At 43.0% G+C, this 11,022-nt stretch overlaps 1 protein-coding gene across 1 annotated transcript; it reads right to left on the reverse strand.

Annotated features, from left to right (window-relative positions):
- Window positions 1–4,255: 4,255 nt before the first annotated feature.
- On the reverse strand, window positions 4,256–5,095 carry LOC119726909. Its single transcript, XM_038198762.1, has one exon. It carries the CDS (start codon window positions 5,093–5,095, stop codon window positions 4,256–4,258), a length of 840 nt encoding a protein of 279 aa, XP_038054690.1.
- Between the last annotated feature and the right edge of the window lie 5,927 nt (window positions 5,096–11,022).

The raw sequence follows: 11,022 nt of genomic DNA on the forward strand, positions 1-11,022 counted from the left end.
ATCCATAAAATGTTGAAGTCTTACAATTAATGTATGTCTTATTTTGGACTAAAAGACATCTTTTTCTGACGACAAAAAGACATTGTTTTTTGACAACTAAAAACATCTTTTTTCTGACAACAAAAAAAGGGTTTTTCAGACAAAAAAAGGTGTCATTGTCTGCAGACTTAAAATCATCTTAATGGAGTACTGAAGTGTGACGTCATTTAGAACCAGAAAGTGTTGTGCAAACGAATGGAATACGCATGCGTGTTGATTCTCGGTCAGTCATGCGCTAATTTCTTTTACACGCATTTTGTGCGCGTGACGTATTCACTTCGGTACTCCATAATACCCTAAGAAAGTCTTTCTGGCCACTAAATAATGTCTTTATGAGGACGTCTCAGTTGGTACTATTCTATTTTCATGGTATAGATATGTGTACATTACATGCATATGCTGTATGTACTCTAGAATGATATGTGTACATGTGAGGGAGGGGGCATATAATTATGGAAACGTGGTTTGCGGGGGGAACACGTACGACAATAAGGTCAAAAAAAAAAAAACAGTTGGTCTCTGGTCAGCGTGCGTGTCGATCTTTTTTTTTTCCAAACTGTTCTGCGGTAGCTCCAACGGCGCCCTCTATTGCCGCACCTCCTTAAATTGTTTTACCAAAGAGCACCAAGGAATGGGAAATTGCACCAAGGCAAATGATCGAGGGACTAAGGCAAATTATGGAGGACACCAATGTACATGAGGACACCAAAAAAAGCAAAATAGTACCCCACCTTGTCTGCATGTACAATCCAAGCTTGAAATAAAAAAAAGGAAAAAAAGAAGAAGCTGCGTCGCCGAATCAATTCCGGAACTTTGGTCTGACCAGAGACCAGTGAAAAATAAGTCTGAGATGTTCTCGTCTTGCTTTCCATGACATCACACCACACGAAAATTGAAACCACTTGCGTGCATGAAAGCAGTATGGTACCCACATACATTGGCACACTATATTCGATTGTCAAACGTCACACACAAAGTCACTGCACTATGCACAACATGCACGACAGCCGTGGTACTGGACAGTTTTTCCGGAGAAACCACCGAAATCGTCAAAACTGTTCATATTTTAGTCACTTTTGTTCTGTTTGAAGTTGATCATAAGCTTTGTGAATGACTGTTGCATGAGGTATGTGGAATCTGTCGGTTGGGATGATAGAGGAATATGTGCACTGGGACAGGGTCCCATTTTTTAGGGACTCTTACAAACTAGTTTCTACAACTTAGTTTTAGCTCTAATGTAATGGGCATTGGAGCTGGAGTTACTCAAGCTACTGACTACCTTTATGTACATTGTTTCCCCTGTCAATTATGCGGTGTCCTCTAAATCGGTGAAACAAAGCGTCGTTTGACTGACCGATACACTGAGCACCTTCAAAGTGTCCAACTTCATCTCCCTGTAAGTGGGCTTGTGGAAGGCCATATGCCTTTTTGGGGTGCATTCTTTGAAACTCTCAGGATCACTTAAATATATTGTCAGACTTCATAAAGCTACGCGCTCCTATTTCTTCGCACTTGCCTTTAAGTTACATTTTGCAAGGCGTGCATCCTAAAAATGACATACTTTCACTGGGATCGTAATCCCGTATCCTTTGATGAACCAACTTTAACCAGCAGCCAACAAAATGTGGAATTCAGGCAAAAAATGAAAAACATCGGCATTTTACAGCTAATTACTAAGTACAAATGCAGGCAGATGCTTTCGGGCCTGCATAAGTCATAATATGACCGAAAGATCTCCCAATATTGTCAGCATTATAATTAAGGCCAAAAAAAAAAGTCTCCGTTGAGTTTAGTTGAGAGCCGGGGCCCATGCATTTCAGGTAATCAGGTATACATTCTTTGAAAGTCTCAGGATCACCAATTGACACCTCAACATGTCCACACTGTCCTTAATAGGGTTGCCATTTTGAATCTCCAAATGGCAGCCATTTGTGGTACACATGTATTAAAATTGACAAAATAATCGACTTTTGAGACATCTATGTTTTGATCTTTATTATTGCATCCAGGCTGAATGCAAAGTTGACCTCTTTGACAGTAGGCCCTACACTCAAATTGTAACAGCCATTTTGAACTTCAAAATGACCGCGACTTACAGTTTATGTTAAAGATACTATTGACCTTTCTTCGCTTGGTTGGCGACCTGCATTTTTGCCAACCACGGGTTGCAAAACTAGCTATGGAAGGTCCAACACTGCAAAAATGAAAACGAGTTATTACAGATAACCAAAATATTATTTGATTGTTGGAAATACAACATTGTCAACAAAGCTACAACATTATGCTTTTTTACTTTGTATTGAAGGCGTTATGGGGACTTTTTGGGGAAAAACATGTTGCCAACCACGACTGCAATTTATGCGCTTGCGGCAGCCCATATAAAATGACGCCAATGGTTACAAACAAAAGAAAGGTCTACATGTATTTTGCACTTATTGGAAAAAGTCTCAAAAATAACAAGGTTCAATAAGTCAAAGAGCAAAGTTATCAAGCTTAGATGATTAAGCGAATGAAATATAAATCACTTGTAATTGGACACAAGTTTGATGAGGCATTTGATATCCATGACCTTACTCAGAAAAAAAACCAGCTTGAGCCCCATCCATGTATTTATCCATAGTTTCACAAGTTAAATCCAGGTTTGGATTTAACTTTAATTTAACCCAAGATTTGTTTTATTTAGTACTTTTAAAAATGGCATTTTATTGAATATACATGTAAATGCATGTACCAAATGTATCATAATGATTAGTGCTACCTCCAGATTAAGGAAAACTTGATAACCCAGGCATCTTTCAATCTGTAACCTTTCAATTTTTCACATGGGAAAAGTAGTCAAAGTCAAAGTACAGTGAAATCTCGATAAGTCAAACCTCAAGGGAACAGGTTCAAACTTTGACTTAAGCAGAGTTTTGAGTTAAGCAGGGTTGTATAAATATATCATTGTAATACTACTGAGGGGAATAGATTCTTTCTTTGACTTAAGAGTTGTTTTGACTTATCAGAGTTTGACTTATTGAGATTTCATTGTAATTAGGATTGTTTAATGCAGACATTTTTTATTTAATTTGAACTGGTAACATGCTATCCTGGAATATTATTAGTCATTTTATAAGGACCGGGGGAACTTTTGCAAAAACTGGGACCAAGCCACAATATCAACGCTTGTCCAGCCAAGCTTGAGGGGATCCGGATAATAGGAGGGAGAAATAAATCCAGCTCCCAAACAGATGCTTGGCAGTACATGTATTCATTTAAGATGAGTTTCTTCCATTGCATACAGCTTGGGCAACGTGACTAACATGACTGCATGATATATCGACATTTGAATTGCTAGCAGTGTAACAGCGATAACGCGGTTACAGCCAAATAGTCCGAAGGTTCAATAGTCCGAAGGTTCGATAATCCAAAGGTTCGATAATCCGAACAGATTATAAGGTTTGATAGTCCGAATAGATGATAAGGTTCGATAGTCCGAATAGCCGATAGGGTTCGATAGTCCGAATTAACAATAAGTTTCGAGAGTCTGAATTGAGAATAAGGTTCGATAGTCCGAATGGGCGTACGGTTCGTCAGTATGACACTTCGGACTATTGGACCTTACCGTTGATTCGGACTATCGGACCTTATTGTCGATTCGGACTATCGGACCTTGTAGTCTTTTCGGACTATCAAACCTTATTGTCAATTCGGAATAATGAACCTTTGGACTTGTAGTGGTTAGCTACATAAATAAGAATGCAACAACTCAACCCTATAGTTCGTCTTTTGGACACCGACGACGAAGTCGAAGCACTCAAGGTAATTATACGCGAGTGTATAGCAATCCAATGGAGGCGAGCACACGCGGAGTCCGTGGGGGCGAGTTGGCCTGCGAAAGTGCTTCTCGATTTCACAAGAAAAAGTCTCCCTCAAACGAGGTGAGTTCGCTCGAGGATCGTCAACTGCACGATTCAAAATAAAGTACAATAAAAACTGGATACAGCTGTACAAATGCTGATACTTTCAGCAAGTTCCGAGCTGGAATAAATCACGGAGAAAGTTCCGATAACTGTGAATGACTTTCACCACGCGGTGACACGAGAACAAAAGATGGCTGACCCAACACGCTTTTTAGCATAAGGTCAAAGTTGAAAAGGGCACCACATTAGCCCCCTCCCAGATAGTGAATTGGGTAAAAAGGAATGAACCAGCGATAGAAAAAAAAATGTGAGGTTCAGCCAATGTCATTAACTTCCACATAACGCTTGGGCCAACGGACATGACGCCCTGACTTGGTTGTCCTGGTGACGGGTGGTGTTTGAGGTGATGCTGGGAGTTGAGGTGTTACTGGAAGTTTTGAAGGTGGTGCTCGTGGTGGTGAGTAAGTGTTGGCATGTGCAGGAACATCCTGTACGGCTTGGTGAGTGCCGGAGGAGTTAGAGGTGGTTGTACTCTCATCAGTAATAGCTTCTGTGTATGCCACTTTAAGACGATCAATGCTGACTTGCTCGCGCTTGTTGGAAATAGACACAGTGAAATGTTTGTCGTTGCGGCCGAGTACAAGGAAAGGTCGGTTGTAAGGGGGCTGCAAGGGCTTACGGACGGCATCACAGCGGACATAAACATGTGTACACGACTGCAGATCTTTCGGGATGTGAACAGCAGTGCCTGTGACGCGTGTCCTTGCTGGTGAAAGTTGAGCCATGTGATGTTGTAGTTGATCTACGAATGAGCTGCAATCAAGCAGAGTGGTATCTTTGGCAGGGTCAACAAACTGGCCCGGAAGACGCATTGAAGTGCCGTAAACCAGTTCAGCAGGAGAGCAAGCGATGTCAGACTTGACCGTAGCACGAATGCCCAGCAGTGTGATGGGTAGGTACTCAGTCCATCGAGATGGGTCGAGATGAGACTTCAGAGATGCCTTGAGCTGACAGTGAAAGCGTTCTACCACACCGTTTGACTGTGGGTTATAAGAGGTGGTTCGAATGCGAGTACTGCCAAGAAGTTTGGTGAGGGATGTGAACAGTGCTGACTCGAATTGACGTCCCCTGTCTGTAGTGATGGATGCTGGCATTCCGAAAACAGAGATCCATCTGTCTACGAATGCTTTGGCTACTGACTCGGCTGTGATGTCACTGATAGGGATTGCTTCAGGCCACCGTGTGTATCGATCTATGCAGGTATGCAGGTATGAGAAACCATTGGATGATGGTAGCGGTCCAACCAGGTCAATATGGACGTGTTGGAAATGGGCATCAGGCATCTGGAAGGTGCCCAACGGTGCTTTCGTATGACGATGAATTTTTGACTGTTGACACGGAGAACATTCCCGAGCCCATTTGCGTACATCGCGCTTGACATCTGGCACCAGGGTGGGATAAGCCATGAATGGCATTGAAAACAGGCCGTCTGTATCCTGCAGGCACGACTGGGCGTGGGTTCCCAGTGGAAACATCGCAAAGTATAGTGCCATTGGCAGTTGGAAGGGGGAGGTCCTTGAGAACGAGGCTGGAAGTGGAGTTTTGCAAGCCTGCAATCTCTTTATCCTCCTTCTGGTCTGCTGCAATCTGGCTGAAATCGATTGTTGTGTCCTGGAAGATCGCAGCGACATCGGGTCGGGACAGTGCATCAGCGACTACATTATTGGTGCCCTTGATGTGGCGGATGTCTGAGGTGTACTGCGATATGTAGTCCAGATGACGGATCTCACGAGGAGAGTGTCGGTCAGGCCTGGAATGCAGAGCATGAGTGAGTGGTTTGTGGTCAGTGAAGACACAGAACTGACGACCCTCAAGCATGTGTCTGAAGTGTCGTATGGTCAGGTACATTGCGAGGAGCTCTCGACCAAAAGCACTATACCGTGACTCAGTTGCTGTCAGCTTCTGGGAGAAGAAAGCAATGGGTTGGGACTCTCCCAGATAACCTTGCTGAAGGACCCCGCCAACTGCAGTGTCGGATGCATCAACTGTGACGCTTAACGGCAGGGTGGTGTCGGGATGAACGAGCAGCGTAGCACTGGATAGGGCTGCCTTGATGTCCTGGAAGGCCTGTTGGTGACGAGGATCCCAAGTAAGTGGCTTGCGAGGCTGGTTGTTGTGAGTTGCGAGGAGGTCATTCAGTGGGGCAAGGATGCGGGCACAGTTGGGGATGAATCTCCTGTAGAGGAAACCTCTCAACTTCTTCAGTGAAGTGGGTTGCGGAAAGTCCTGGATCGCAGAGACCTTGTCTGCGAGCGGACGAATACTTTGCTTGTCTACATGGTGTCCGAGGAATTGTAGCTCTGACACTCCAAAGGTGCATTTGCTGGTATTGATCACAATTCCGTAGTGCTGTAACCGGTCGAAGAGCAGACTGAGATGTTCCTCATGCTGCTCTGGCGACTTGCTGGCAACGAGTATGTCATCCATGTAAACGTACACGAATGAGAGTCCACGGACGACCTTGTCCATGAAACGCTGGAAGGTCTGGGCAGCGTTTTGCAAGAAGGAAACCTCTCAACTTCTCAACTGCCCCAGTGTCTACTAGGAATTTCCGTTTGTGGAAAGAGTCATTGATGAAGAACAAGCGGCCAGGTTGGGTACCAGGTGGAAGTGCCGCGCCTATCCCCTGGTGGGTTCGTTTCCCTGCTGGGTGGTGTAGGAGCAAGGCTGGACACATTTATGGGCCTCAGCACCGAAACGGCGATGGTACCAACACAATGTTTGTGTGGTCGCGGTGTCTGAGGGTGCTGATGATTGGTCACGGCTGGCACTGCGTGGGCGGATACGACTCTGGCTACGAGAACGGGACTGGTGTTTTAGTTGCGCCTGCATGGAGCTCACTTGCATGGTGAGTTTGGAGATCTAGTCACGCAGCTCAGCAAGTTCCCCAGACGAGGAGGGAGCCGGTGTAGTCACAACGTTGACCGAAGGGACGTAGACCTCAAGGATGCGATCAGCGAGTGCAGCAAACTGGTCTAGCGACACTGAGTCCCTGGATGAAGCAACGACAAGCTGTGCATTGGAAGGGAGCCATTGTAGGAAGAGTTGCTTGAAAATTCCCGCTTCTAGTTTGCGTTCACCCATTAGTTGACGCATGCGACGCAATAACTGCGAGGGTTTCTTGTCACCTCACTCTTCTTCGGTGAGTAGTATCTGCAGCCGTTTTTGCTCAGAAGCTGATGTACGTTTAATCATTTCTTCCTTGAGCTTCTGATACGGGTTGTCCTTGGGAGGATTGATCACCAAATCGCGGCCTTCTTGAATAATCTCAGGTTGCATCGCAGCCAAAATGTGGGCAAATTTGGTGTCTTCACACTTGATTCCCCAGGTATGGAATTGTACTCCCGCTTGCGCAAACCGAATGAGGGGATCTGCTGGACAGAAGGGGGGTGAGCTTGATGGACAGTGCTCCAATTTGTGGCTTATCCTCTGGCATGTCTGATTGATCAACAGTTTTGGATGATTCATCCTTTTCAATGCTCATGATGCTGGCGAAAATTGCAAGGTGGTGCAAGAGAAAACCAGTTGTTGGGCTTAAAATGTCACCTAATATCGAAGGTGTAGCTCTTGATGTCAGGGTCACCAAATGTAGTGGTAAGCTACATAAATAAGAACGCAACAACTCACCCTATAGTTCGTCTTTTGGACACCGACGACGAAATCGTAGCACTCAAGGTAATACGCGAGTGTATAGCAATCCAATGGGGGCGAGCACATGCGGAGTCCGTTGGGGCGAGTTGGTCTGCGAAAGTGCTTCTCGATTTCGCGAGAAAAAGTCTCCCTCAAACGAGGCGAGTTCGCTCAAGGATCGTCAACTGCACGATCCAAAATAAAGTACAATAAAAACTGGATACAGCTGTACAAATGCTGATACTTTCAGCAAGTTCCGAGCTAGAATGAATCACGGAGAAAGTTCTGATAACTGTGAATGACTTTCACCACACGGTGACATGAGAACAAAAGATGGCTGACCCAGCAGGCTCATTAGCATAAGGTCAAAGTTGAAAAGGGCACCACATACTATTGAACCTAATTTTCGTTTTGGACTATTGAACCTTCAGACTGATTACCTTATTTTAAATTTGGACTATCGAACCTTCGGATTAATGAACCTTCAGACTTTTGAACTTTCGGATTAATGAACCTTCGGACTATTGCATCAAATGTTCGGATTAACGAACCTTATTTCATTTTCGGACGACTTACGAACCCCCTTTTATGGAAATTTTGTGCATTCGGACTATTGGACCTTCGGAGTAAAGAAGCTTCGGACTATCGGACCTTCGGACTATCGGGCGGCCCCCGATAAGGCTACACAAGTTGTGATACAATCATACAGATACACCTACATGGTACCCAAAAACAAGTTACCACTTTTTCAGATGCAGATTTCTAAAAACTGTGGAGACATTATAACTTGAGCTTGATAAGTTATTGTTTTTTGATTTATTGAACTTTGTCATTTTTAGACTTTTTCCCATGGCAAATAGTAAAAATGGCAGCTATTTTGAAGTTTAAAATGACAAGTACAGTTTGAGTGTACTGTCAAGGAGGTCAGCATTGCATTCAGGATACAATATCAAAGATCATTCAAAACATAAATGTCTCGAAGATCGATAATTTTTGTTGTTGTTGTTGTTGTTGTTGACATTTTGGCCTCCTTGTCTGTTGCATCTAGCCCATATATTCCTGAGGCTAAGTGGCAGCCCGGTTGGGTGGCCATTTTGGAAGGGGAAAAAAGGGCCTCCTTTTTTCAAAAATGCAGGACGCTAAACCTTTTTTTTTTGGCCTTTTTGTGTACAGTACAATATGTAGGATAGATCTTTATAATGGCTGCCATTTGGAGATTCAAAATGGAAACTCTATTAAGGATGGTGTGGACTTGTTGAGGTGTCCATAGGCGATCCTGAGAGTTTCAAAGAATGTATACCTGAAATGATGGGCTCCCGTAAGCCCACTTTTCGAATATGCCCTCTTTTTATGAAAAACGTGACACACCCCCAAAAGGGAACAATATTTTTATTTTTTAGATAAGCATTCTGTCCACCCAATTTACTTTAATGAATGGAAACACAAACCAAAAAACCAAAACATATTTCTGTTACAGCTTGATTTCTGTTAACATGGTAAAAATGATGACATTTGCCCCCTGCTTTTATAAAATGTGGCCCCACCCCCGAAAAGGCAAAATTCTGGATTTTTTTTTATCTCTCCTTGATGATGTAGCTCTTGGGTGAGCTGTCCAAATGCTCAAACTCAAAGAAAAGTGAAATTATTGTTATCATTTTTTTTGTGCACGAAGGCCCCCCACTTTTTAAAGCCATGGCCCGCCCATAAAAGGTAAACAAAATGGCATCAGGTGGTTTTGAACTCCTTGAGGTATCTTTTAGTGATTCTGAGAGTTCAAAAGAATGTACCGGACATTGCATATAAGAGGTTATTTTCGACCGTGAGCCCATGACAGGGCAACAGTGTCCAAGTAGTGTAAATGACATGCGCGTGTGTCTTCCTAACCTACATGACCTGCATTTTAGTCTTGTTCTTGTTGTTTCTTTCTTGGCATCTTGGCAATCTATGTGCCCTTTGTGACAGTTTCTGTAGATCTAGTGGTAAACTTGAACTGTTGAAGTCATATCATAAGCAGGAATAATTGGTGAGGTGACTGAGGTCTCAAAGTCCCGGTGTTTCCAACGATTCTGCCTTTCTGGAAAGTGGAATAACTTTTTTATTCACTGTGCTGCACCATTCCATGAACCATCGCTGTTAAAGAGCGCCCTCTCCTGACGAAACGCTTACATCCATGAACCGCATTATTGTTTGGATGAAAAAGGTTTCGTGATATTCTTTAAACACATTGACCAAATTTAATAGTTTTATCCGCTAAAAGTAGCTTATGAAATTGGCTTTCCAGTCATTATTATTTTGGTGCTATTTGTTTAAATATGAAATATAATTTTTAGGGCTTTGGGTTCCACTTTTGTTTTTACTCACCCTGTATTTAGAATGCTTTGAAGCTTTGCTTTGAAGCTCACCTTTTATTTGGAATGCTATTTCCATACTGTATGCTATCAAGCATGCTATGTATATGGACTGTTAAATTTCTAAGTCATCAAGGCTATTGAAATGCTATGCACATGCTACATATTGTAGCGGTCTTATTCGGTAATAAGGACGCATGCATGTCATGAGGGCCGTTAAGCAAGTGTCCGCGCGTATTTCTTATACTGTATAGCAGACAACAATAAACTAGAAGCAAACACAGAAATGTTTTATTGCGCGTCTCATCGACAGCCAGAAGGTTTTTCAGTAGTTATATGTTAATTTGGGTACCAAAATCTGGGCAGCCGACTGATCATCATTTTGCATGCAGTACATCATTTTTCATATGCATGAATAAATTGGGCATCCACAATTAGGCCTAAGAGCACCAATGGCTTCAAGAGCCAATTGACTTGGATCGAGCAACATATAATATGCATTGTTTGCTAGGGCACCCACAAAGACCCAAGAGCACTGGCCCATTTTTTTTAGGAATCCTTGATTTTATTTAATACCAGAATGAAGTAAAATGATAAAATTACTAAAGGTCACTGACATCTCAACAGTCATCAGGGAATAGATCCCAACATTTGAAGGAACAAAATGTCATATGGTATGCATGAAGACTTAAAGAGCGATTCATGCAAAGTTTCATGTTTGTATAGACCAGTCTGACTACTTACCGGTAGCATGCAGTCCTAATATAGGCCCTACAACATTTCATATGCTGCATGCGTGCTGCAATTACACAGAACTGGAGTATTCAGAGCTTAGTCCTTAGGTCCCTTCACTAAATAAATGTTTATTACACCAAAAATAAAACAAATAGTTAATGGGTATTTCTCAAGCAGTGATCCCCTTCTAATTTGATGCCGAACCCAAATGGCCGACCGTGCACTTTGTGAGGACTGCCAGTTTCACCAGTGTTCCCCTAATACTTTGAAAGAGAACCCTTGTTTCTTAAATAAGTGCCCTTTTCTAG

The sequence above is a fragment of the Patiria miniata genome, unplaced genomic scaffold (assembly GCF_015706575.1).
Source record: "Patiria miniata isolate m_02_andy unplaced genomic scaffold, ASM1570657v1 HiC_scaffold_2, whole genome shotgun sequence".
Taxonomy (NCBI): Eukaryota; Metazoa; Echinodermata; class Asteroidea; order Valvatida; family Asterinidae; genus Patiria; species Patiria miniata.